The 14,138-nt window shown below is 41.4% G+C and overlaps 1 protein-coding gene and 1 long non-coding RNA gene across 3 annotated transcripts in view; one reads left to right on the top strand and one right to left on the bottom strand.

Annotated features, from left to right (window-relative positions):
- Positions 1-10,077, bottom strand: part of PPP1R13B (protein phosphatase 1 regulatory subunit 13B) — a 69,657-nt gene extending 59,580 nt beyond the window's left edge. Inside the window, exon 1 of one of the 2 annotated variants that reach the window (XM_063159845.1) lies at positions 9,973-10,077. In XM_063159845.1, the coding sequence (XP_063015915.1) occupies positions 9,973-9,981 (9 nt within the window). In that variant the 5' untranslated portion in view covers positions 9,982-10,077. Of the gene's footprint in view, positions 1-3,375; positions 3,486-9,972 lie in introns of those variants that run through there. The other variant, XM_063159844.1, reaches the window with a different exon arrangement.
- A 683-nt stretch (positions 10,078-10,760) lies between these two features.
- On the top strand, positions 10,761-13,516 carry LOC134420104 (uncharacterized). Its single transcript, XR_010028248.1, has 3 exons — positions 10,761-10,928; positions 12,266-12,334; positions 13,374-13,516. It is a non-coding gene; the product is annotated as an uncharacterized LOC134420104 (long non-coding RNA).
- The last annotated feature ends 622 nt before the right edge of the window (positions 13,517-14,138 follow it).

Below are 14,138 nucleotides of genomic sequence, written 5' to 3'. Positions count from 1 at the left end.
AACACCCAGAAACACAAAAATCCCATATTAGAAACACTGTACAGTAAATCCTCTGGTGCAGTGTGTCTTTTATGTCCCTTAAAGTGCTTTTTCAGGTTATAATTTTGAAGCAAAAACACAAGAATTCCTCTATCAAAATATTCTAAAGGTTGGTACTCATGAAAGAGGATCCAATTCAAAAGTACTTTGTTTAGCTGAAAATGAGCAAAACTAAAATACCTGATATATAAATTAAATTATTCCAATGTAACTATTGAATTGGATTTCAAAATCACATTGGAGTAAATAGAATTTAAACTGATTTAACCTCCTTCACAACTTTACCTCCTGTCACTTTGACAAAAACAAATACTATTGCTCTCCACCATCTGGGGTGAGGGGAAAAGGAAAAAAATAAAGTACTGCAGCCAGGAAACTGGCAGGAAGAGAGCACTGCAAACAAGACTTGAAATATATTTGTTTGAGTGTAAAGCCTGGATATGTATAGCACCTTCCCATATCCAACCAGCCCTTGCTGAAGTGTTAATAAATAACAATAAAATGACAGCTACACTGTACTATTAGTAGAGCAAAAAAACTATTCAGAAAATGGGCTGAAAAGATTTCCAAGTGGCATGGGCTGGAATAGACTCACATCCATGTGATATGGATTTAAAATAATTGCATTGAACCTGACATGATTTAGAAGTGTAAGGGAGGTCAAGCATTCCAGATCCTTTTTCCACAATCAGAAGTATGTGATTCAGACTTGCAGCTAAAATGGACTGAAACTTAGATGACTTGGGACAATAAAACAGTACATTAGGAAATTAAGCATCAGGCATGCTGAGACATTCAGAGCTGCATGCAGAGATGAAGCTGCACACAGAGAAGAGTTTCACAGTTTATTTTTACAAGACACTGTTTCAAGAACTCAGCCATCTCCCAAAACATACCTAGAGTCCAATGTTTGGTGCCTGCACAGTAATTAACCCATTCACTAGCCTGAAAAATCATTCAAAATTTCCATTCCAAGAACTTGCATTTTAAATACACAGCAGCAAAATCTAACCACTCCTCTGTGGTTAGCAGCTTTAACACTAAGAACCAGGTTTGACTGCTTTGCCTCATATATTTGAATAAGTTAGGTAGCTAACATACCCATGTAGTATAAAAACCATCTCGCAGGATTTGTAAGCAATGGCTTCACAGATGCTTTCTCAGATGCCAAGTTAGTTAAGTTGTCAGTGGGTAACAGTTTCAGTCAAATAACCACTGGTAACTGTTTAAACTTGTTAGGGATTCTGGTTTCCTATGCTGTCCATACCATCACATGGTTTATGCCCTGGCTATCACATTATCCTCTCTGTGAAACATTAACAGCCTGCCAACCATCTTACAGACATCAATTATACCACAACAATGTGAAAATATCCTCTCCTCACATTTTATCTCTCCAAAGGAAGTGACTGAGATATCAGTAACATTTATTAAAGACATATTATGACAATGTTTGGGATTTAAGTAATTTGAAAACCCCTCTGTCCAGGTAGAATAAATTCAGGACAGATTTTGACCACCACCCTAGTTAAGATTTCAGAAAATAGTCAGATATGCTTTCTGAAGCATGTTTGTTATAAAGTAGTAGGCATGGGGGTAAGAAAATAAAAAGTTGAATTATGTTGAAAGTACCATTAATATGTTGAAAGTATCATTAGAGCAGCAATAAGAATACCAACAGGTGCACAACTGTCTTGAAACATAAACTAGACAAATTGCATTAGGAAACAGGATTAAAAAAGGATTTTCTCATGCAAAAATGCACTCAAAGTATGTCTTCTCAACTTAAACTGTACCTGTTACTGTAAACTAAGACTTTACCCAGCTTCTTAGAGAAACTAAAAAAAAAAAAAAAAAAAAAAAATTAAGCAGGTAAGCCTGTACTTAATGGCTGTGGTAAACCTTGCCAGGCTCAAACCACTGTTTCTTTCCCTTTAAACACCAGAGAGCAATGCAGGCAAGACTTTCCTCCACATGTTAATGCAGCTCTGTCTACTTTTTTCATCTGATACAGGAACTCTCAACAATTCTCTGCTATTCACCTTAGTAGGTCTGGACAGACACATTCTGGATTTAAGGAGAACAAGGCTCACTGGTGCCCCAGTGTCCAAGTGGCTCCCAAGAGATTAGAACACAGAATTAATTCAGATGCCAGTCAATGCATTGTGCTGATGAGCATGGGATTTGGGACTGGAGAGACTCCTAGATTAGCCTGGCAGAGACCTTAGAAACTCACTGTTTACTTGTTCTGACTTCAGAGAGCAGGGAAGTTATGTTGTTTGCCATTCTGGACATAGATCCAGGTGCTTTTGGTAGGAATTCATCTCCCCATCCATATTCATTCACCACCATGGAGTAATTTCAAGCTACGAGATCCAAACCTAAACTGATAAAACTGATTACATCCTTCCTGCAATCCACACACTCCTGCCCTTTCTTGGGCTGGTTCCAGGGCTTATCTGACCCTGCACAGAGTCAGTTTCAGTGTGCTCAGATGGCAGAGAAGTATCCTGGCAGGGGAAAAAAGGAAACAAAGGAATAAAAAAAAGTAAAGGCAAACAACTTCCTGCTGAGTTTGCAAACAGCTCAGCAGAGAAACAGATAAATACCAGAGAGAGCCAATACAAGGGAGGGGGCAGCAGGGATGCAGGACTTCAGCAACCCCTGCAGTTGCATCCATTTCATCTACACAAAACTGAAGCCTCCAATTCTTCCCCCATTCTCAATTTATAAACAAAAGTTTAATCATGCAAACACTGAAATCCTTTTGTCAAACAGCCATAAGGACACATGGGTTAAATACAGTGTCTGCAACATATGCAAGTTTAGATGAGATTGCTTCCTGCTGCAGTTGAAATTCCTTAAATAAAGTATTTTATAGCTACACTCTTCACACATAAATAGAATTCTGCTGCTAAGCAAAGCAGTGAACTGGAAACTAAAAAATCTTAATTGTACTTCCACTAGCAAAGAACTAGGCTAGAATACACTATGAATCTAGAGAATAAGGAAATAATGGGCAGAAATCAGAAGGAATGCACTACTGCAAAGTGAGGGATGGAAAATTATGATAGACTAGCAACTGCCAGGTAAATTTTATTGGTTTTCCATTTTTTTTTGTGTCCCAACTTTATACGTGTTTCTCAAGATTTCCTCAAAGACCACACATTTTACCAAAAAACCAATATCCTTTACTTTTCCCCATTTCAGAGAAAATGTAAAGTGTTACTGGATATGCAATAAAGATGTGGAAAGTGGTGAAACCATAACTTATCTCTGAAGTAACAACGTTACTGCACTGCAGAGACTTCAGTTTCACCTCACTGCTCTACTCACCTGCTCAAAATACATTGCCTGGGGTAGAGCTCCACAATAAACTAAACTGAATAAATAAAAATACTTGAAGAGAGAGATTCCACTTGGCTGGTATCAATCCCCTTCTCTGGTATCAATCTTAGGCAAGCAGTGAGCTCCCTCCTGTACCAACATGGATAAGACAACAGTCAGTGCAATACACACACATGTACATGGATACACTCACATTTTACACACATGTACATAAATCTCTTCAATTCCCTTTGGATACAGCTATTGAGAGGTGTTTAGTGAGCTGGATGGGTTTGCTGAGACGAGCAGTGTCGCAGACATTTCTCCACAGAAATCCTTTCTTTCGGATTTCTGCGTCTTCTGGAGGCCAGAGGCTTCAGAAGACAAGGTAAACAATTATCAGCTGCTGTGGAATGTAACAGGGACACCTTGATTGGCTCATTTCCTATGTTTATAATTAAGGGCCAATCACCAGTGCAAGCTAGAGGACTGAGTCCTTGGCCACAACTTTGTTATAGATTCATTCTTTCTATCTATTCTTAGCTAGCCTAGCTGCTCTGCAAACCTCTCTCTATATTCTATTAGTATAGTCATAATGTATTATATATAATATCTTAATAAATCAAGCCTTCTGATCAAGATACAAGATTCACCGTCTCTCTCTCACCAGCTGCGACCCACTCAGGTGCGGTGATAGAGCAGGGCAGTCCATTCACAGCCAGTGGTGGGAATGGGCAGCAGGGCAGAGGAAGCAGCCTCTTCCAGAGCTGCAGGAAATGGTTAACCCAGCTCATCCCCACTGGGAAACCTCAGCCCAGAAAGGAATTCAGCTGCTCCAACATCCTGCACCACAGTGACAGATAAACCTGCTCTCCAGCACATGTGCCTGCTTCCAAGCATGAGGTAAGAAAAATAACAGGGTGACCTAAAATCCAGGTAAGTCACTGAAATTTGGAGTTCAAACCATTTTTTGTTCCTCCACTAAGCAGTTCATATTCTTGCTGGTCCTTTGAGTTATTACAGAATTTATGCTTTGTCCTCCAGGTACCATTGTTGCCTTTGACACACAAATCTGCTTCTGAAGGATGGTGTCTATTATTGCACAATATAATTCTATTATTGTCTGTCATAAAAAAATTGCTTGCAGAACCTCAAAACATTGAGCACACTCCACTGATAAATTGCCTAACACATTCAGGATTATTACATGCTTTCAAGTTTAATAGATGATAATGGCAGATTTCCCAACTCCCAGAAAAATGTACCAGCCTGAAGTGTTAAAATTCTTATCTCAGAATATTTGTTTACTTAAAAATCTTACCACAATTTAAGAACAAATGAGACACTAGATTCAAGGCTGACAGAAAAACTGTTCATAAATGCAGAAAGATTTCAAAGATATTTCGGATCACGTAATAAAATAATTTTTCAATTTAAGAAAAAATTTGTATCATCTCCTTTTGCTGGGGTCTGATACAAACCCAGGAATAAACCTCCTATATCCCAGGCTAGCACATTCATTTTAGAGGTTAAGTATTTTGAGCTATCTTGTGTTAGTAATTAATGTATGGTAATATTAAGCTTTTAATTTAGACAAACACATAAGACTTGTAAATTCCACCAGTGAGTCATGAGGGAAAGGGAGCAAGATGCCTTCCCCCCTCTCCCCAAATCAGGCAATAATTTGTTTCCTTCTTCAAACCTCTATTCCCAGTAAAGGTTTTTTATTTTTAAAGATGCCTATAGTTTACAAAGACAAAAAAAAAAATCAACCCCCCCTCCAGACATTTAAGAAGATAATAAACATGAGCACTGGTTGTAATACCAAGCACTAGATCTCAAATTCTTTACAAAAAAGCACCACCTTTTTTCTGTCTATGGGCAGCTCTTGGCATAATGGGGGCTGCTCCACAGCTGTATGCATCTAAATATAAATATCTGAATTAGCAAGGTTTTTTTAAATAATGTATTTCATATGAAACTTGGCTTTGTTAGAAAAATCAATCTGGTGGAATGGAATTTTGTTGTCAAACAAATAGTTATTTTCTCTGAAGTCTGCAATGGACAACAAAGTCATCTATGTTAACACATGAGAGAGCATCCTTTCCCTCAATTTCTCATCCATTTCACAGACCCACACAGATCTAATAAATACATTTAAATATTCTGTTATCAGACTAGCATGTGTATAGTACATTTGTTGACATGGTGAAGCTGATGAACTTATTTTTACCACAGAATAGGCCATATTCTGTCAACCTAAAAAAATAGTGACATGATCCAAAAAAACATGAAATGGCCTTTAAGCTTTGTTGCAATAAATAACTCCATTAATAATGGCTGATAAACATGCAAATTATTCTCTACAGTCAGTTCAGATTTATTCAGCAAACCAGGATATCAGTATTGCTGAGAACTTGGCTGAATTAACAGTTCTGAATTAATCACAATATATTTTATCTCCATATCACTGAAAATTGCTCATATTAAAATAATGAAAATTCATAATATTGATTTAACTGTATTAAAATGACACATCTTCCTCTACAATGTTTAATTATATCAGTAGCAACCTTCCTTTGGAAAGAGAACAGGGGACACTGATTTAAGAATATTTTGATTTTAAATTATAAGCAATATAATAAACAATGCCCACTTTGGACTTTTTGGGAAATGTTTTAGACCAAACACGGGACAAGTGTATACTCATTTTAAAACAACCAAAGGACAAAAAGTCCACCAAACCCCCCACTTTTTCTTAATTCACCAGCTTAATTGAAAAATAACTCCTGAGGATATCCATCTTTGCTTTTTATTTTATCATAGTATTCATCTTCATAGCTCAGGAGCTTCCATATAAATTCTCTAGTCTAACAAAATGTGCATTAGTCATGGGCATCTTCAGAGAGGACCTGCAGTGTCCCACTAAATTAACTAGAAAAATAAATGAATAAACCCATTAAACACTGCAGACCTTTCACTGTCCCTTCTGTGACAACAACCATCACAAGTACCTGATCCTACACAAGGATGTGTCCAGCAACTCTGACCTCACACAAAGTCCTTAAAGCTCCCCTAGATGCTTTCCAAAATGTGAATGCTGGCTGCAGCCTCACTGATATTCATGAATTAAAGGCAAACCCAGAACAGCTCTGCTGGGAGAACATGCAATACCAACTCTGCCTTCTCACCATCACAATTTCTTACACAGCACCCACCAGCACCTGTCTTGTCATGGTATTGATGTTACATGAACTCCACACAGTTCTTCAGTGTGGTGTTACCTGCTCACATGCTGGGAAAGAATTATACCCAAATTTAAGGCAAAAAGAGGAAAGTGTCACACTCTTCTCCAACATATTAGTTCCTTATTGCATTGCATTTCTTTATAAGTGGGCAAACTGTGCTCCTCATAAGTGACTTTTTCTTGTGTGCACCCTTGTGCCCAAGAGAAATGCTAATACTTGACAGAAGAGGTAATTCTGGAACTATCATGCAAGAAAAAAAAACATTAATTGCATTATTTAAGGGAAAGTTTCCAATACTTTCAAACACAAACTCTACAGTACCACAAATAAAAACCTCTCTACTGAGTCAAATAGACAAAAATATACATAACTAAGTTCCTCCAATCATGTTGTAGATTTTGTGGCTGAAAAAGGAGCTTTATCCACAATAATTTTGCAAATAAATGTAACTGTGGTTGTTTTAACCCCAACAACTTCCTCTCTGAAGGGATACCACATAGTCCTATGCTTGCATGCTTTATTCCAAGAATGCAAGAAAGACTAACCTTTACTCTTCAGAGAAAAAATATCCCTCTAATCAAGGCACACTTTTGGGAACAGAGGTGATTTTCAGTGTAGCATCATAAGCTCTCCATACACATAGCCCTTATCTCCTGAAGGCAATGAAAGGGTTTATGATTGATACATCTTGTCAGCAAAGCAAAGGGGGAAAACAACCCCAGGTGAGAAATCTGTAGTCTAAATCATTAATTCTTCTTCAAGCTCAACTGTGTTTAGGACCAAGAACAGTTATTCTGTATTTTTCAGAACCAGAATAAGCAGTATGAAAAAAGATAATGAATAAAATCCTTCCAAGAAAAGGATGCTGAGGAACAGAGTGGGAAGTATCCCACTCACAAAAGAAACTGTAATTGATAAAAACCTCTGAGAAGTAACACTGTTCCCTATGTGAGGGGAGGAAAAAAATCACAACAGACACCAAAGGAGAAAACAGGGACTTCAGATACTATTTCACTCTTATAAATGGTTGTACAAATGCCAAAAAAAATTACCAATGCAAAAGTGGCCCAAATCAATTACTACAAGTCTAATATATGTGAATCTTAAGAAACTACAAAAGTTAAACATTTAGTTTGAACTATGGTGATGAACTGTTGTAACAAGTAGGTAAGTCCAGCAGTTATTAAAATTTCTCCTCTTGCTAGTTTATGTTTTTGCTAATTATATAAAAAAGCCCAAAGCCCAAAACACCCACAAACAAAAAGCCAAGAGGTTTAGGGGGAAAAAAAAAGCTTCCATGACTATGAAGTCAAGGAATTCTCAAGGTAAAAAGTTAGATCACTAACTTTTCCATTCTCAGAATACAAAAAAATGAGTAAAAGCCTTAAACACTTGGTCCAGTTCTACAGCCATATGTTTATATTATTTGGATATTATATATTGATGAGTACAGTAAATGGAGTTGGGTTTTTTTCACTCTTGCAGCCTAGCTGGGATGAAAAACTAGAAGACTGAAGGCACTGTTACGAGTCCATTTAAATATATATATTTATTTAAATATACATATTCCTGACTGATAGACTGTCCATAACAGCATCTAAAATGGCTTTAGAACAATGAAGTATTTATTATTTCAGGACTTGGACCCAGTAAACTCTAATCTGCAAGACTACTACTCCTGTAGCAAGGTAATTTGTTTTTATTAAAATTCATCCGTCAGTTAAAAATGCTTTGAAGTGTGTTTCAAAAACACAGTCAGAAGTCTGAATCTTCAACCACCCTCCAATAAATATAAACAACCACCACATTTGAACAAGCAAGAAGGTAACACAAGACACTGGCAGAAACATCCAAACAGGTAAAAAGAAACTTTCTAAGAAGTCAATCCCTGCACTACCCAAGTTATGACGTTAACCTGAAAACCACACACAGGTTAGTAATGGGAAGCAAATGCGTTTGTTCTGACTTAGCATGTCATTGGCATGCTGGGTTTTCAATAGGAATTTCATGAATGTAAAGCATAACCAAAGCTGAGATGAAGCTGTCACCTTGTTTTTGTTTCTGCATGCTAACATCCATAAGTTCATGGCACAAGTTCTAACTCCATGAACTTTGTTGCTGGTTTCTAACACGCCCAGTGCACTGCAATTCTCATCCCTATCAATAGAGTATTTTGGCACCCAGCAGCTGGAAGTTAAAGTGCACATGATGTTAAAAGCTTGTGATAATACCTGGCTTTTAAACACTACCTGTGCTCGTCAATCTGAAATTTTACACCCAGTTTGAGCTATTTGTTTTCTCCGCTCAGTCACGAAACAAATTTAGAGCAATAAAACCTTGTTAAAGACGTCTTTAATGTTCTCACAGAGAAACATTCTGCTGCAGTGCTTCAGCTGCAAACACTGCAGAGGAACTGTAAATAAAAAGCTAATTTCTACTAGAATTAGAGAAAACATGGGAGATAGCCCCTTATATTGGAGTATCTCATAAAGCCACATTTGAGATCAAATAGAGTTTGAAAGAAATCAACAAAAGGAATGTGATTGTTTATTACTCCGTCCCAGAGGATCTTGACATAAAACGAACAGTCATCAGGAACAACTCTCCTCTGACCACTGCATCAGCCCTCAGCGACAAGGGAGGGAAGCGGGGGGCAGGAAACGGACAGGGATTCTGTCACAGAAGACAATCAAGGTTGCTTGCAGCGAAAGGAAAGTGTCTGTCTTCGATAAATAAGAGACGGTGTCACAAAAGCGGTGACAGGAACCGAGGAAGGAGGCAGGCTGACACGGCGCTGCCGCCTGCGCTCGCCTGACCCCGGCAGGAGGGCCGGAGCCGCCTGCCCCGGGACGGTTCAGCCCTTCCCCGCACCGGGGCGGCGAGGGATCGGGGTTCGGGTGGAAAACCCCGAAACAAACAGACACACCGCCCGCACACCCACTCACCCAAACACAGCGCACCCCCCACGCCTCACGGCGGGCCTCGGCGGCCGGCAGCGACCCGGAGGCGACCCCCGCTCCCCGCCGGGGTGCGTGAGGCGCCGCTCCGCCACAGCCCGGGGGGACGCGGCCTCGACCTGTCACGGCCGGTGCAGCCCCGCGGGTGGAGGGGCGGGGGCAGGTCGTGCCCCTCCACAGCCGGGGACGGCGGTGACCCGCGGCCCCACCCCCGGCACGGAGCCCGCCGATGTCTCCGCAGCCCCGCAGCCCTCTGTCCCGGCTGGCCCGGGGATGACGGCGGCGCCGCGCACTCCATCCGCCGCCGGCAGCCCCGCAGGAAACGGCGAGGCGTCCCAGCGCCCGGCAGCGCGGCGCCAGGCCGGGGAGCGACGACGCGAACTCTCCCCGTTCTCACTCACCGGCATCATCTCCGCAGCCTTCTCCGCGCCGGGCCCGCTGAGCTGTGCCGGGCCTCTCCTGCTGCTGCCGCTGCCGCCGCCGCCGCCTCTCACCGCGGAGGACGCCGCGCTCGCCCTGGCGGCTGTGACAGGTGCCTCCCGCGCGCCTCGCTCCGCGCAGCGGGCGGAAGGAAGAGGCGAAGGCGGCGACGGCGGCCGGGCTCCCAACCCCCTTCCTCCTCCTCCGGAGCGCGGCCGCCTCTCCCGCCTCCCTCCCCGGGCGCTTCCTGCTCTGCTCTGCTCGGCTCCGCTCCGCCCGCGCCGCCCCGCCACGGGTTAACCCCCGCCACCGCCTCCTTGCCGGGGCGGGGCCGTGCGGGGAGGCGCAGCGGGGCCGCACGTGACCGCGGGGCCGGGCCGGGAATGCGGGACCGGCACCCGCGCCCGCCCCCCGTCCCCGCCGGGACCCTCTCGCTCCCGCAGCGCCGTGCCCAGCGTGAGGCTCGCCACGCCGGTTCTCCCCCGCCCGGCCTCCTCCTCCTCCCGGCGCTCTGCCGCCCTGCCCCCGGGCCGGGACCCGGCGGGCGCCGCCTCCTCTGGGCGGGCTGCCCGCGGCCCATTGCTCCCGGGCCCGGGCGGTGGAGGAAGGGGCAGCGGCCCCGGGCGCTCTCTGCCCCCGGAATGCGGGGAATGCGGGGCGGCTCCGCCCGGCCCGGCCCCGCCGCTGGAGCGGCCCGCGGCCCGCTGGGCGGTAACACGGGGGTCGGGGGTCTCCCGAGCCTCTGAGCTGAGGTCGCTTCTCGGCAGCTTGTCCTGGTCCGAAGCACACCTTGGATAGCGTGATGCCTATAGCTTCACCTTCCTTCCACCGTCCCCTCCTTGTGAAATCTGATGTACAAAACTCCGCTTAGCAGCAGGAGGGGAAGGGTATTTTTGTCCTGATGTCAGACTCATGAGATCTGGTCTCGTGTTTGAAAGTAAGGTTCAGTTTCCTTCATTTTCTAGTCTTTCTGTAGAGTTACAACTGCAAAATGAAAGTTAACAGCTTGGAAGAAGCCAAGCTCATCTAGAAGTCAAAACATCACCATATGTTAGTACTGCAACACATGCGATGTAGACAAATTTCATATTGCTGGGAGTCTTAAATCCTAATCTACAGCATACATGGACCTACCCAGCTCTCCAACTGCTTCTGAAAAATGGCTGGTTTCCAGTCTTTGTTACTTTATTTGCAGAACACCGTGACAGATCTCAGCTAGGAGTGGAAAAAAAATGTGAACTTGGCAAGTTTTTGAGGAGCTTAGATAACATTTGTGTAGGTCTTTGAAGGTAACTGGTAATAGTATAATAATCTCACATTAATGTATGAGCCTGTATGGTAAGAATAACCTATTCCTGTAAGATTCTGTAACAGATAATTGTGTAAATTATCTTAATTTATACATGCTTAAGATTTCACTCTGTATCCTCAGTGCATTTGCAGGTTCTGGTGTCAGCTTTTTGACAGGTCAAAGCCTCTGCCTCTTCTACTAAAATAGTCCTACAAGGAAAATCTATCAGCATCACAAGTTAGTACTATGCCAGTTTAATGTTATTTTGCAATAAGTACCAGTTGGAGTGCTACTTGCTGGCAATCACAGCAATATCATCCTCAGGTTCTTGTAGACTGTGATCCCACCTCACACATGGAGCTTTGGAAATAGGTTACTCAAACCCCATACAGAACTCCAAGATCTACTTAGAAGAGCATTAACCCTGCAACTAGGCTGGCTTGAATAAACAGGCTCTAAAATGCTCACAGTCATCTATCTTAAAAAAGGGGGGGAGTGATTTGTCTTCATCAAATTCATATTGAACTTTAATCAACAAAAAAATAGAAGTGAATAGAAATTTATTTGTCCTCTTACTACTTACAGTAATTCTCATTTTAAAATTGGAAATTCTAAAATTCTAACACCGAGGGATTTGTGCACCTTTTGTCACCTTTGTTCTATAAAAATTAGTCTTTCTCATTGACAACGTTAATTTTCATTGCCAGTAATTCTCAAACAATGGTCTATAATTTTTTCCAGATATACTTGATAGTTGACATTTCCCTGCATTAAATGAATAATAATAAAAAATAAAATACTGTAAATTTTATCCCACTATTACTTTTCCCACTATTGCTGTAACAGCAGGACTGCCTACAAAATGAAAAGTGGGAGAATATGATGTAGACAATTGCTGGGGATGCAGACACTCCTCCATGCAACTCCTCTGCTGGAATAATGGCCTGTAGTATAAAAGTTTGTCATTGTGTTGCTTTTGGCAGATGAAGGTTCAGCCAGTGCACAACCAGACAGACTGGATACTGAGGGCTGGGAGGAAATGTCTTCAAAAGGTAGAGTATGTATTTTATATGCAAGTCTGCTCCTACTCCTATTTCTGCTTCCCTTGAAAACACCACTTGTCTCAATTCTTCCCATCTCAATTTTTCTATAGAAATGCAGAAATAAAAAATATTAACCAATATTTACCAAGTATAATACTTAAAATTCTACCTGCAGCATGGGGAGTTATTTAACACTTCTCCCACAGAAAAATCTTTTTGGGAACCACTCTCTTAGCAGTCAAGAGAGAGAACAGCCTTTATAAAATTTTCTGATTCCAACTTTTAACCAGAAATCTGTTTACTGTGAGCAAAAAAATGGTCACTTATAATAATGTAGATTTTTTTTTCCACATTGTCCATGCATATCCACAGCAAATGACTGGTCCAGTTTTGTAGAAGTTATGGTGCTTGGCCCAAGGAGTCAGTGATACCTACAACTCAGTTGCCTTTCTGGGATAACTGAGGTTGCATGAAAGCAGTCAGGATTTGGGGAATGCCTAAGAACATAAGGGAAGAGAATTTGGTTATGGAAGCAGATAAAGCCAGAGGTACTAAATCCAAATTATTTGCTTCCAAATCTGCTTCCTTTGTGAAAGGTGTTCTGCTTTTGTTGACCTCTTTCTAAAGGAAAGGGTTTGTGCTTATTTGTTGGTGTAAATATAAAAATATGTTATACAAATATCTTTTATTCTTCTCTTGGTTCTTAAAAAAGCTCAGCAAATCTATTAAACTTTACAAATTGAAACCTCTGTAGCTTAACACACCTTTTTTTAATTGGTAATACATTAAAAAAATGAAGAATTACTGCTTATTGATTATGGTATGGTGAGTTTTTCAGATGTGCAAAAGTTGTATTTACCTAGAAACTGAAATTTGATTGGAATGCATAAACTGTCACTTACTGTTTTGCTAAAACATTTGGAATTTATGAGTACATAGGAAAAAAATGACCAAAACATAGTGTGTGTTTAACCTAGGTTTATTGGAAAAAGGGATTTTAACTTCTGTTAATAAATTTCCAAGCCTCTTATTTGATCATTTTTCTTAGGACAAGCAGAGAGTCCCAAAGATAAAGGTGGCACATTAATAAAATTTTCAGGAGAACTCCTGCTGCAATTCTGAATGCTACTTGTGTTTTCTAAGTATCTTCTAGCAAGATTTTCAAAGGTAGGTGTTTTTAAAAATTTAAAAACTAATATGTCTAAATCTCTCCTACTTCTTTTCTATGCATAGACAAAAGGAGGAAAATGAGCTTTCCTACCTTCTGAGATCCAAGTGTTCTCCAGTTTTGCATTCACTTGTTAAGGTGCTTTTCCAGAGCATAGGAAAATGTTTTCATGCTTTGGAGGTGTCACAGGAAAATATTTTTGAATTAATGTAACATTCTTTTTCTTTTCATGTGGTATTATTTTAAATAACAGATACTGCTATTTATAGCCAGCAACAGTGTCAGAGGTCAAACATTTAGGGTGGGATCCATGTTATCCAACTTGACTAAGGTAGGAGTTAGGTGTGTCATTTCAATCACTCACTGAGGCTGCTTCTACAGATAATCAGGATGGGGAGGGGAGAGAGGCAGCTCTGCAGGTAATTCATTCACCTCGAGATACTCATCCCACTATCTAAATCTCCTGCTCTTTGAAGGTCCCTATCTCTGTATTGATTTAGGATGGAGCCTGGATGACTAGCTCTGATTGGGGAGCAGACTTCTGGATGGCTAAAGTTCAGATGGGTTCACTCATAACTGGCAGAATAAAATTTCTAAAAATGAGTATGGGTAGGAGCACTGGGGTTTTTTTTTTGCATGTATTTA

Source organism: Melospiza melodia, chromosome 6, assembly GCF_035770615.1.
Source record: "Melospiza melodia melodia isolate bMelMel2 chromosome 6, bMelMel2.pri, whole genome shotgun sequence".
NCBI classification, from domain to species: Eukaryota; Metazoa; Chordata; class Aves; order Passeriformes; family Passerellidae; genus Melospiza; species Melospiza melodia.
The sequence above is the reverse complement of the archived record's forward strand: the minus strand, read 5'-3'. Positions and strand labels throughout refer to the sequence as shown.